Below are 14,153 nucleotides of genomic sequence, written 5' to 3' on the forward strand. Positions count from 1 at the left end.
ATGTTAGTTGAATGTTTGTTTTGTTGCTTGTCGTTGTCAGATGATCTGTGCTTTTTGTGTGCTGTTTTACTGTATCAGAGTAAATAGAAGTATTCCTTTATGTTAAAATGGAATATTCTAATCAGCTCTAAAGGGTATGTCTGTCTGAAAATGCTAGGTTTAGGATTTTTTTTTTCATTCTTAACATGGTAGGTAGGTAATTTTGTGTATTTTACTGCTGTAGTTAAACTGTCTTGACTGAATGTGGGTGTTACCTGTCAGTTGTGCAGATTATTCTACCAAATATGAAGTATTTATACATACATGAAACAGAGATAATAAAAGTTAAATAGGTAAATAGTAGCATGTCTGAAGTAAGTGCCAGATCACTCAGCTTAAGTCAGTCAGTCTCCCAGAAACTGCAAAGGAAACTTGAACAACCATAGGCAACTTCAGATTTAAACCAGTTTTATCAGTGATTAGAACTTGCTGTAGAAAAGATTTAATGGAATTTCTCTAGTATATATTGTGAAAATAGTTTCGAGATCATAAATATTAATACAATCTATGATTTCATACATCAAGAGCTTGTTATAAATTTAGACATTATCTGTATGCCATTTTAGAACCTAGGTGAAAAAATAGTGAAATCTAAAAGAATCTCCGAGGAGACAGACCAGGAAGACATTTTGTTGTACTTCAGATCTACGATGCTTATAACTAAAAAAGCTATTTGTGAAGTTATTTGCTGATACTCTTAACTGCAATACTTTATCTGAGTTGTTAAGCCATTAGTCTTGTCAGAATTGGACATTCCAATAGGTAAGATGAAATGGAAGAGGAGATTTAGTTTGTGTTAACTTGTGTCTGGGAACAGTCTCTGAATTACTGTTTGACCCATCATATAATAAAATAAGTTGTATCTGATTTGTAATAACATTACAAATGTATTATTTTTATGCAGTCATATGTTGGAATGAAATTTTAATCTAAGATCTTTTCCCTTGCTATTTAAACCTGACAAAACACTCTGGGTCAGATCATAATAAGAAGTTTCATGAGGCTGTGAATTAGACGATGTTGAGAGAAGCTAGCCACAGTACCATTTCCATACTGAACAAATAAATTTATGTCTTGTAGGCATGTGAGAGGAAGTTCATCTACTTGAGCACCTCCTTAGTTCTTGAACGCACCCTGGAGACATGCATTTAAACTGACTAAAGAATAACTTACCCTTAGTCTTTCCGTGCTTAAAATTCAAGACCTAAGTTCTGTGTTGTTTTAAGTGCTACTCAAATTAAAGGATCCCTGGGAGAGATAGCATTTTGTAGGGTTCTTCCATTGCTTCTGTAAATTTGCAAGCGTACTCTTGTTTTCCGTATTATTTTGTTTCATCTTTCTCAGGCCAGAATTTTAGCTAATATGCTGCACACGTAGGCCCTCATGAATCCAAGCTAATCAAGGCAACTATATTAGAAATTTAGTTGCCTTGCACTCCCTGAATAAATCACAAAGAGGACAGCTCTCCAGATGATTCAGTGTTTTGGTACATTGATTCTTTTCCTTAGAGTTGTATGTCTCCATTTGAAGGCTATATAGGAAAGCTGAAGTAAATGTTTTCCATATTTATACTCTATAAATCTGGGCCAAACTGAGTTTAATAACATGCCAAGTTTACATCAGAATGCATCTGTCAACTCTAATGCCTAAAAAAGAGGAAATTAAAAGTTGATGAAAAGTTATTTCTAATCTGGATACTTCCTTCTGCATGCAAGTTTGTGGATATTATACTCCTATAAACCCAAAAATGTTTCTGTTTTTCTATTGCTGTAAACCAGAATCTTACTCATCTCTCACACTGTGATTTTTTTGTACTCCTTTCTCCTGAGTGTACACTTATGCAACCTTAGTATTAAACAGCAAATAAATGCCTAAGTTATGGAGGAAACTAACAAAAAATTGTGTCTTGAAAAACCTGCTCATTTCACAAGTAATAAGGTTTTAATCTGTGCATGGAGAGTAACTTCTGGAACAAGACATGAGTATCAGTGTGTGTGTGTTTGCAAAATGAGTTAAAAAAGGACAGCAAAAATGTATTTGGGCTCTTGCTACTATCTTCAACTTTCAGGTTAAACCATAACAACTTAAAATATTTTTCTAGTCTGAAAAAAGGAATGAGGCATGTTTTCTTCCAGATTTGTGAAATACTCCCTTCCACAGCCCTTTATCTTCTAATAGTGTTTCAGACTCGATATTGAACAATGGAACAAGATTCTCTTGTCCATCATCACTCTAATGGTCTCTTGATTTTATTCACTTACCCGCATATAGTATCTATCAAAGTTATATGTGAAGTAGAAGGGAAAATCTGCAAGTTTGTGGCTCTGAACTTAGCTACAGTGCAGGGAGGTTGTGCAGGTGTCTTCTTGTGAAGTCCGGTGAACTTCTCTTATTCCCCTGAAAAGCAGAGCATTTGGGTTGTGTTTCAGCTGATGCTTCAAGAGAGAATTCTTGGACCTGCAAAAGAGACACCTTTTATACAGGAATCTGCAAGCCGCAACAAACGTGAACTCCTAGATACAGTATTTCACATATCAGCATATGTTAATCATGTAAGACAGGGAATTGAGCCTATTTGTAAAAATATTAGGAGACGCATCAAGATCAAAGCCGTTTTCCTTTGTTTCTGCTCAAAGAGAATCTTTTCGTGATAAGACACCAAGGAAATTTTAAAAAATCCCGTAAAGTTTTAATCTCTTGTAATTTTAATCACCTTACAAATTTTTCAGAACAGTTTTATTGAAGTATTAAAACCAATTTTGTAAACTTAACAGCTGGAAGACCTGCAAGTACAGTACTCTACCTTTTAGCTTTTTTTAAACTTAGAGTGATTTTGCAATATATATGGGATCTTGATGTTCAAATCAGTATAAAATGTATTAACCGCATTTCCTTTTGAGAGTGTGGAAAAAGAAATTGGTGGCATTCTTTGGTCTTTGGAGTGTAGTAACTGTAAAAGTTTTAGTTACATCTGATTTTTCTGTGTTCATATAGGCATTTGTTAACGCAGGTTAGCGATATGTGGAGCATTCTCAGTCATACAGGAAGTTCATAGTTAACTAAAACAGAATAAGCCACCTTGTTCTTTGTAGTGTTTGGCTTATATGAAGATGTTATGCCAAGATATTTTTCTGGACGTTGTTATCTTAATTTTTTGTTTTGAACAGTCTAAACAGTTACTTTAACTGTCAGGCATCCCTTGGACACGGCAGAGTGTAGCACCACTAGCACTTGCCAGATGTCTGACTTGAAGACTCAGGCTGTTTGATTTATCACGTGACAGAATGTGTTCCTATCTGCTATTCTCACGTAAAGACAACTAGTCAGAACAGTGTTCAGCATGAGAGCACTGTAAAGCAAAAATGTTTTTATGAGAGTGGTTCATTATTCACATTATAAAAGGGATCTGATTGTTGTCACTTGGAGGAGATGGCAGTTAAAATTAACAAAGTTTGTCCTAGCAAGTTGTATGTAATGAGCAGTTAACTATATAGTATTCCAGTAAGTAGATTGGAATACAAAACAAGCCATCTAGCAGTGATTAAGAGGAGAATGATCAAAATGCTGTTTCTCCTTCTGCAAGCAATGATTTCCACAAAAGCCTTTTTGTCAGAGAAGTAGTACATCTTTTGCTGTGGGTGATAACAGTGTGAATCTTGGAAGCTCTTTGTTTTCTTTTCACACTTCCATTTTTATGGAATATGCTTAGATAGCAAGTACAGGCAGTGTCTGCTGAGCAGGTTTTTCACGTCTTAAGAACAACAACTACCAATTTATGGTGCAGGTGATGAGGTGGCGCAGAAAGCTCAGTTTTATAATCTTATGTTAGGGTTTTTAGTGTCAAATGAACAGTAAGCTTTCAGTTGCACTGTATTCACTGTTCTGTTTCAACAAAACCTGGGAATGCTGAATTAAACCTACTTCTGAGCTTATGAACCACTGAGTTGGTGGAAGTGTCTCTTAGTGCCATGTGGGCTCTGCTTTTCTCAATGGTCATGTTTAAACCTTTACTGTTAACCATGTAGTGAGTTGACCTTGATTGGGATGCCAGCTTGCCCACCAAGCTGCTCTATCATTCACTTCCTCAGCAGAACAGGGGAAAAGAAAAGATGGGAAAACCCTGGTGGTTTGAGATAAAGGCAGCGTAAAGAAAAAGTAAAGGCCATGCGTGGAAGCAAAAGAGAACAAAAGGTTCATTCTCTACATCCCATCAGCAAGTGACATCCAGCACTTCCAGGCAATTGGGGATTGAGTACATGTAGTGGTTGCTCCAGAAGACTAGCAACAAATGCCCCCACCCTTCTTTCTGAGAAGATGTTGTGTAGTATGGAATATTCCTTTCCTTATTTTGGGTTAGCTGTCCTAGCTATGTCCCCTCCCACCATACTGCCTAAGCCCAGCCTGCTGGTGAGGGGTAATGTCAGAAAGACAGCCTTGATGCTGTGCCACTTCTTAGCAGTAACCAAAACACGGTTGTGTTATCAACACCTTTCTTTCAATACAACGTACAGCGCTATGAGGGCTGCTACAGGGAAAATTAACTCAATCCCAGGCAGATCTGATGCATACCTTTTCAGACTTAGTATGGACCACGATCCCAGAAATTCCTTTTTGTTTCGATGCAAATATGATTTCCATGCTAATACTCGAGCTCCGCTTCAAACGTTTGTGATTGTTGAAGATGTGCATATGTGAAAACAAAAGGCATGAGTTGTCTTCTGTGTTATCTCTCTCTCTCTATGCGTCTGAAAAGGAAAAAAAAATCATACAGGTTTTTTGAGAATCAAAGCTGTTGTTAGTAGCAAGAAATTGGAAGAAGGGTAGGTTTGGCTAAACTACAGATAATAAAAGTTTCAGTTGTATTGAAGACTTAAAGCTGATGGAACTGCAGGGTAAAATGAGTAAAAAGTAAATCAGCCTGATGCTACAGAGACTTCCTGTGGCAAACATAAATAAGAGGAACTGACAGAGATGGATAAGAAATACACAATGTATATTATAAAGAACACTTAAATATTATTTTGAAATTTGACTTAGGCCACAGAAAATTATAACAAAGATCTCAGGCATCAAAATATTTTGGGAAACTTAAATGATACCAGGCAAAGGAGCATTTTGAGAATAATTATTCAAATTGCCTTTGTAAAACCTTGCAATTACTTGAGTATTTTCCCTGTGGTAAATTAGCCGTTTTCCTATTTATGTTGCAGGTGTTTGTGTGATATGTTAGATATTTTAAACTTTTAATTGCCTTCAGTCTGTATGTTGCTGTTAAATGGAATCCCCTGAATTACATTTGCTATGTTATGGATGCCTTAGAAGTGCCTTAGTTACGAAGACCTATAGGAAGATAGCTATCATCCTACAAAGACCCATGAGGGCTGGAGATAATGGCATAAGTGGAAATTGGAAGCCAGTCCATAATTGTAATAAAACACGTAGATAACTTAGCTCTTGTAATGAAGTTATATTTTTTCAGTAATTTTATAGGTCTTTTTGTAGTCACTTTCTTTTAAAAAGACATTAATAATGATGTATTGGCTAAATAAAAATTCAAGATTGTTAGATGTTAGCAATAGCCAAAAAGAATGCGAGGTGTTTCTAAACAGGAAAGCTTTTCCTGGTTTTGTTCTTTAACGAGATACTCTTACATTTTTTTAATAGTTATTCGTCATATTTGTTGGGGTAAAAATTGGAGTCTTTCACTAGTTAATGATTTCCCCCTACTTTCTCCTCTTAACGTTATAGCTGGCATGAGGGAAACTTTACTTGGTTTTATGTATATATTGAAATATTGAGGTTTTTATCATAGCACCACTTTCAGATGTTTATGGTTGGTTGTTTTTTTCCAGAACCCTGTAAAGAAAATCCCAGATTCTCATGAAATTACGCTCCAACACGGGACAAAAACAGTAAGTGTAATACAGTTATATCACTTCTTGTTTTTCCAGATCTGAGACAGTGTGAAATAAGTTAAGAAATAATTATTATCAACTAAAATTCAAGATGATAATTATTTTTCTTAGTTTGATATTTTAGTCTAACTCTTATGGTAATTGAAAATGTGTTTTAGACTACCTCCTGACTTCCTTGTAATAATCCAAATATGTCTCTATTTGATTCAATTGTAGTGTCATTTTCTTCTTCCTTATTCTCACATAGATTCTGAAGTGGTTAAGAGTTCCTGTTCTAGACTAGACCTTCCTAATCTGGACCTTTATAATCTAGACCTTGCTTGATTGGTCTTGGATTGCAAAGAGAGTAATATTGCTGAAGTTTCTGAGATTCACTTGAATATAGACTTCCATCAACTTGATTATTTCAAGTGTCTTTTATATACCATTCTCAATTTCTTGAATCCCTCATCTTGTCCTTGACTACATCTTTTCCAGGTTTCACTTCTGATATTGGTCCTCTACTTTCTTTTAAGGAACCATTATCTGACTTAGAGCTATTATTTCTTTGTTCTGAAAATCTTACCTATGGCTAGTCTCATCTTCTAACCCTACCTCAACTGCTTTTATGTGCTGATTGATCTATATTCTGTTTTAGAATGGAATTTGTTTTCTGGCCATGAATAGCCCTGAATCTGTTCCCAAATACCTTGCTCATATTCTTTGGTCATAAAAAGAAGATGCTGCTGCTGTTTATTCTCCTGAATTTGGGCAATGACATAGAGTTCAATGAGAAAATAATACTAGACTTTCTTCTGTTATTATATGTATGTCAAAGCACTTTTGTCTACTTAATAAAGCTCTCACTCATGGCAATTCTGAGAATTTATTTGGAGAAGAGGGGGAAAAAAAGAATAATTGTTTCAAGTAGTCTAAGGAAATGTGTAGTTTCCTTAAAAATACAGTAATGGAGAATTCATGGATTAATTTTCTACTTACGTAATTAATCATGCACATAAAAATTGAACATTCAGCAAAATCAGTTAATGTGCTTATTATTTAAAATATATTAATTTGGTATTTGAAGCTTTAATTAATTTTTTAATTAAGGCCAGGAGGGGCAATAGCATCCTGGCCTGTATCAAGAACAGTGTTTCCAGCAGGAGCAGTGAAGTGATCATGCCCTGTATTCAGCTGTATTCAGCTCTGGTGAGGCCACAGCTTGAGGCCTGTATTCAATTGTGGGCACCACAGTATAGGAGAGACATTGAGGTCCTGGAGTGTGTCTAGAGAAGAGCAATGAGGCTGGTGAGGCATTTGGAGGGCATGCCATACAGAGAGCAGCTGAGCAAACTGGGATTGTTTAGTCTGGAGAAGGCTAAGGGGAGATCTTACTGCTTTATACAACTATGTGAAAGGAGGTTGTAGTGCAGCTGGTGTTGGTCTCTTGTCCTAAGTAACTAGTGATGGGACAAGAGGAAATGGGTTTAAATTGTGCCAGGGGAAGTTTAGATTGGATATTAGGAAAAATTTCTTTACTGAAAGAATGATGAGGCATCAGAACAAGCTGCTCAGGGAGGTGGTGGAATTGCCGTCCCTGGAGGTGTTCAAGAATCACAGAATGTTAGGGGTTGGAAGCGACCTCAAAAGACGATGTCGTCCATATCCCTCTGCCAGAGCAGAATCATGTAGAGTAGGTCACAGAGCAAAGCATCCGGGCAGGTTTTGAATGTCTCCAGAGAAAGAGATTCCACCACCTCTGTGCAGCCTGTTGCACTTCTCTGTCACCTTCATAGTGAAAGTTTTTTCTTATGTGCACATGGAACCTCCTATGCCCCAGCTTGCACCTGTTGTCACTTGACTAATCATTGGACATTACTCAGAAGAGCCTGGCTCCATTGGAAATCATGAATAAAATGAATGAGGTTCAAAATTTGCATTTAAATGGTGAAAGAGGCTGCCTTTTTTTTTTTTGTTTTTTTGAAACATGTAAGAGGCTGCATCTGTTTCATTTGAAAATGAAATATATCACAGTGACATTATCACTAAGTGGACTTCAGTTAATTCATAGGCATAGCACAAAACAGGACATCAAAATGATTCAGGGAAGTAAAAAGAAAAATGTTCAATCTCTAATAGCTCTGTAAATTAGATTTTTTTTTTTTTTGAGAGCACTGAATTAGAACATCCAATGCTGCTTTGCATTCTTTAGAAGAATGGGTTTGTAGACCTTCTCTAAAAGATAAAGATTTGTGCAAGTGAATGTTTCTAAAATAAAACAGGACAGTTAGATTAAGAAGGAGTCAAGGTGCGTTGTGACCAGCAGCATTATTTCTGCAACAGCTTGGTTTTGTGAAACTAATTTTTTCAAATAGTTGGCTATACGATAGTTCTATATGTTTGAAATACAGTCAGGTACAAGCATGAGCAGTGTGAGCCTTAAGAAGATGACAGGAAATGAGTCTTTGATAGAATAAGGAATGACTACCTCAACGTTTTCTAGATGAAATTGGAAAAAAGGTAAGTCAAAAGCTTGTACTATTTCATAGATGAAAAATTTAACAAATAGATTTAACAAAACAAATTGTCTGTTTTAAACTTAAAAAATAAATTCCATTCATAACTGGTGTTTCTATTTAAACATTATTTCTGCAAGTTGCTTATTAGCTGGGCATGGAAAATGGAATATCTCCTGCTAAAATCCATTTTTTGAAGTGTTTTGTGTGGGAACTATTCAACAGTTTACATAAAGTTTGAAAAGTCTCCATAACACAGTGTATATACTGAAGCTGATACATCTTTGAGACAGGTTTTTTTTAGTGGTACTTCTGTGTGTCTGCATTAAATCATAGTGACTGTCATGTATACAGGTATTTTCATGTGTACATGTAAAGAAGATACATACAAAGAAGCATTCTATATGAAAGTTATTGTAATTTTTATTCTCAGGTGATTCTACTCAGGCTTATTCATTCTTTATTGTGTATACAGTTTGTTGTTGTTCTTTGGTTGTTCTTTTCCACACACGATTTTCTGTTCAGTCTGAAAGCTCTTCAAATTTTTTCCCTCCAGAATTTTCTGGCTCCTCTCTTCAAATCCATTTCCAAGCATTTTGCAGAACTTAACTTATTGCTAATTTAATTTCTTGAGCTAGAGACTGTCCCACTTGTTGTGAAAGAGTTTCTGAATCTATTGATTATCTTACATGTATGTGATCACTCATCTAGATATTTCTCCAATGGTCCAATGTCTAGATTTTACTTATGGTCTGCCTAATAGAGGTTAAATTATATTCTAAGGGTTAAAACCTTACAATAAACATAAACGCCATATGAGTTTTATCTTCCTACAAAAACGTTTTCAGACATTTGAACATTGCAGGTTGTGTGTAGTTTTGATTAATCATTTTAATTTAGATGGTTTGTTGTTTTGTTTTTTTTTTTTTTAATAGGTTTCTGCTTTGGGGTTGGATCCCTCAGGTGCCCGTTTGATAACTGGGGGATATGACTATGACGTTAAATTTTGGGATTTTGCTGGAATGGATGCATCTCTCCAAGCTTTTCGGTCACTCCAGCCTTGTGAATGGTAGGCATGAAGACTGCATTTTTCACCTAAAACTTAACCTATGTTAAGCTCCTATTAGAGTGCGTATAAGCCTTGTAAGATAGCTTGTTTAAGGGGCTTTTGTATCCCACTGTACTTTAAGTGGTAAATTGAATATGGCCTAAGAACTTGCCTGCTTATGTCTGTTCATGCTTTTTCTGACAACTTGCATATTTTCTCCTTTTAAAAAGCTGAGGGTAAATTTGCAGATGAAATCAATAGTATATCAGCAAATCGATTTTGAACCATTTCAAACTTTCATAGCTGTAACTGAAATAATAGAATACTCTTTCCAAATGTACTCTCCTTATATAAAATTATTGAAGAGAAGAAAATTAATAAGTTGACCTCTTTGTGGTGAGCCTCTCTAAGTGCTGCTGGTATTTTTGAGACTGTCAGTATCTAATTTTCACCAGTGCTGAGTACAGGGGCAGAATGACTTCCCTGTTCTTGCTGGTCACATTATTCCTGATACAGGCCAGGGTGCCGTTGGCCTTCTTGGCCATCTGGGCACACTGCTGGCTCATGTTCAGCCTACTGTCAACCAGTAGGCTGAACATGAGCCACTGCAGAGCTTCACTCTGTAGAGCCTCACTCTTGGTCATACTCCAACAAACATCTGAAAAGCAGTAACTTCTGGGGCTTTGCAATTGTTTTGTTTATAGAACCAGTTTTTGGACAAGGTTTTAAAACTCTAGCTGCACAATCACAAAGGTGCTGTTTTTTTCCTTTACGTAAAGATTGTGGAAATGTTTTCTCTCAGAATATTTTTTTAAAAGTAACTGCTTTGGTGGAATATGAGTTACGTTTCTGTTGTGCTAGCTACTGTAAAATCAGGTATTCTACCTTGTTAAAAAAAAGTAAGATAAAGTTTGTTGAAACAAACTGATAAAGACCTACAAAGAGGCAGTGAGGCTGTATTGTTCAATTTATGAACAGTAACATGTTAACAGTATTAACTTCATTAGCTTCAATTTCATTCTTCAGTGTCAAAAAAAAAAAAAAAAAAGAGTTCTCAGAAGACTATATGGACCTTTGCACATGCTGGTTTGTCTCAGAAATCAGATTCTACTCCAGCGCAAGCTGTTTGATCATCAGTGGCCAAATCCACTTCATCCATGAGGCATACATCAAATGAAAAAATGTTTTAATGTAGTTTTTAAATGTTTATTTTTACTTCCTACATTTCAACAAAGAAAAGTGCAAAACATAAGTCTGTGCTTTGAAGGTGTGTTGGCTATTTTCTTTCGACAATTCCAGCATTAGTATGAGAGAAATATAACTAGATAAAAACTTCATCCAGCATGTAGGACTCAGGTGAGGCTCAGGAATATTTTGAGCTTTGTACAAATCCTATGATAAGTCAAGAACACTCAGTAATATGTCTGAGGAAAACTTTTTAATTTCTAAGGTATATTCATTGTTCTGAAGCTGAATCCAATGGATTCTCTGTACACTAGCTGCCTGTGGAGAGTATTCTGGACTTCTCTTGTGGGTTTCTTTTTAATTTTTTTCAGTGTTTCTGCTGAGCTTTATGCAGATAGCCTTCATTGCCCTGTTCTTAGCAAGTATCCATTTTTGCTCTTAAGGATGCTTTTTCAGCCATGGCCTGTGATCTGTTTCAGAAACTCCCAGATTTGAGTGTCTCCTCTCTCCTAAAATTCCAAGTTTGTGATATATGGGCCAATTTGGCTGCCAGTCTGTATTACATAATAGGAGTCATAATGTTGCAATCAGTTTTGCCAAACATTTTCTGAATAAGAAACTTAAGCTTAGTTTACATTATAATGATCAACACTGACCTTTAAAAATACTTACTACAATGTTTTATGTATTTTGTATAGTAAATCACAGTTTATGGACAGATTTAACAGTAGCTACTGCTGAGCTACAGTCATGAAGTTGCTACCATATAAGACATGGAACTTTAAATTACTGTTCCAAGTTGCATAGTCAGTGCTATTCATCATCTGAGTGTTAATTTTACTGATGTGAAATTATGTTAAGAAATAGTTTTCTTAACCATGTACATTCAAGTTCGAGTAACTTTATGTTCTTCACCAAAAGAAAGATTCTCTTATGAGTGGTCAGTTTGAATGCTGTGGGAATCAGAATCTGACAAACGCATTCCAGTCCTTAATTTGAGGAGTGAGCATTAATATAAAGTAGTGTTAATGTGCATATTTTGTAAATGTACCAGAATGCAAATTCTGGCAGAGGTGGAGTGGTTGGACTGCCTTTTGCATTCTTTACTATCCTTATTGTAGAACATAGCCAGGTTGGGCATCAAAGGGATATTTCTGCTTCATATGTAGCAACCTCTGTTAGCACGGTTCATAAAGCAGAATGTTGAGAGAAGATGCTGAAGCTAGAAATAAACTTCTCACTTATCAGCCATCTTCTGACTTACAGTTAATAATTTTTTGTTGTCTTGGTGGTATTCCATGATTTCTGTCCCAGGTTTTAGTAATCGATAGAAGACATATGTAAGAAAACCTTTACAGCAAATGAGCAATCAGCTAAGACATAGTAGACTATGGAGATTGTTATCTACTGTCATGTTTCTAGGGTTGATGGTATATTTAACTTTAGTTAAGATTCTGATGAAGCTGTAGCCCTGCCCCTGTAAAAAGAAGCACAAATGCTGACATATGGCTAATTTGCTTGTGCACAATGTACAGTGGAGTTTTCTGTAGCACTACCACACCCTTTTATAGTAATTTGTAAGTTCACTGTAAGTTCACATGATGTGCTTGAGAAGTTGAAAAAAAAATTTCAGCCCTGAATAGTTGAATCTGACACATATTTTTCACTTGGAGATATATTTGCCAGAAATTAATATTTTAAATTCCAACTTTGTAAATAATATTGATTCTGGTGTTGCATGATTTAAGAAGGAATGTGACATGCAGACACCAGTACACAAAAGAATAAAAAGTTTTAATCCACTAATATCAGTTTTTTTTTTTATTTTTCCCACCTTTTTGGTATAGTACTGTGTATGGGTCTATTGCTGCAATGTATTTTGTCACCATTGACAGTCTTGGTTTAGCGTAGCGTTACAGAAACTGAAGTTAATTTGAACATTTTCTTTCTTTCTTTTTTTTTCCAGTCACCAAATCAAATCTTTACAGTATAGCAGCACAGGAGACGTTATTCTCGTTGTATCCGGTAACTCTCAGGCGAAAGTTCTTGACAGAGATGGCTTCCCAGTAATGGAATGCATAAAAGGAGACCAGTACATAGTGGATATGACAAACACAAAGGTAAAGTCAGAAATTAATTAAACACCAGAAGACTTGATAGTATAGTATTTTTGCTGTAAAGGAGAAACCTCCTGGAGTTCAGTAAGGATGACCTGTCTATAGGATGCAATAATCCTGTGTTGATACATGCTGGAAGTTGAGGAACCTTCTTCCATGGATGTTTTCAAGACCCAGCTAATCAAAATCAGAGCTGACCTGATAGGGTGATGTCTATAATCTGGCTTTGAGTGGGAGACTGACTTAGGTTAACTCGACATGTCTCTTTTAAATAGTGTTTCTGTGATGCTACAACAGTTTCCCTGATGCCCTTATCGAACAAACCAACCAAAAAAAAGAATAAATTAGAAGCTATTGCTTTGGTCTAGTCTATTGCTTTCTAATACTGTCCATTCTTTTGCTTATACAAGTAACCCTTTCAAGGCAGGGATTGAAGAGTTGTTACTGTTGGTTGCACACTATGAGTGTAAAGCTAATAAGCAACAATGTGTGCATTTTTAACAGCTTAAAGTGCAACTGGAGGAGGGTTGATCAATGGTTTTGAAATATTTTAACAATAGCTGATTCGTTTTGACCACTTGCCTTGTATTTTCACAAACTATATGAGAGAAGAGTTCTGATTGTTTTTTAAAATAGCTTAAGCATAAAAATTAGTGATAAAATCTGCTCAAACTGATGACAGAATTGCTTTATTTATTCTTGTAAAGTATATTGCCAAATAACTAGACTAAATGCCTGTCTTGCCTGAAGATATTCTTGTCAGATGACTGTTTTGGCTAGTGATACATACATAAATCCATTAAATAGTAACTTCTTCTTCAGTTTTTATTTACTTTAAACCAATTTAGATTTTTTTCTCTTGTAAACTTCTAGAATTGCAGTGTGTTGTGGTCCAACAGCCAAAATGCTAAAATATTTGTTATATAATCCTATTAGCTTTTCAGTATTTCTGTCCATATTTGTGTTTAAAGCAAACTGAAGTAACTAAAACACTGCAGGAGTAGTTTCCAAATTTCTCTTTGAATATGGTCAGTGAACATGTGCCTGTAGTTCAGAGTAAAGCCAACTGGACAAAGACATTTTGTATTCATAGTCATCATAATGGAAATGGTTTCTTAGGATATAATTGTTACCTTTTTTTTTTTATTTCCATACAAAAGAAGCCAGTCTGACTACTCAGTTTGCAGCAGCTTCTAATCTTTATCATAAAACTCATCTGAGGTTAAATCCATCTTGACTCTTGAATTCTGTTTCCTCATTTTTTTCCAGCAAGGCCTTTGGCTATTGTAGTTTGGCACTGAGTATATGTGTCACCATAGTAATTCTTGTTATTCCTGTTATTTTATGTAGCTTG

At 35.6% G+C, this 14,153-nt stretch overlaps 1 protein-coding gene across 1 annotated transcript in view; it reads left to right on the forward strand.

Moving 5' to 3' along the window:
• WDR70 (WD repeat domain 70) overlaps nucleotides 1–14,153 on the forward strand; it is a 133,250-nt gene that overhangs the window by 30,790 nt on the left and 88,307 nt on the right. Inside the window, exons 6-8 of the mRNA XM_054397660.1 lie at nucleotides 5,892–5,951; nucleotides 9,385–9,518; nucleotides 12,649–12,802. Coding sequence (XP_054253635.1) covers nucleotides 5,892–5,951; nucleotides 9,385–9,518; nucleotides 12,649–12,802 — 348 coding nt within the window. The remainder of the gene's footprint in view (nucleotides 1–5,891; nucleotides 5,952–9,384; nucleotides 9,519–12,648; nucleotides 12,803–14,153) is intronic.

Source organism: Indicator indicator, chromosome Z (assembly GCF_027791375.1).
Source record: "Indicator indicator isolate 239-I01 chromosome Z, UM_Iind_1.1, whole genome shotgun sequence".
Taxonomy (NCBI): Eukaryota; Metazoa; Chordata; class Aves; order Piciformes; family Indicatoridae; genus Indicator; species Indicator indicator.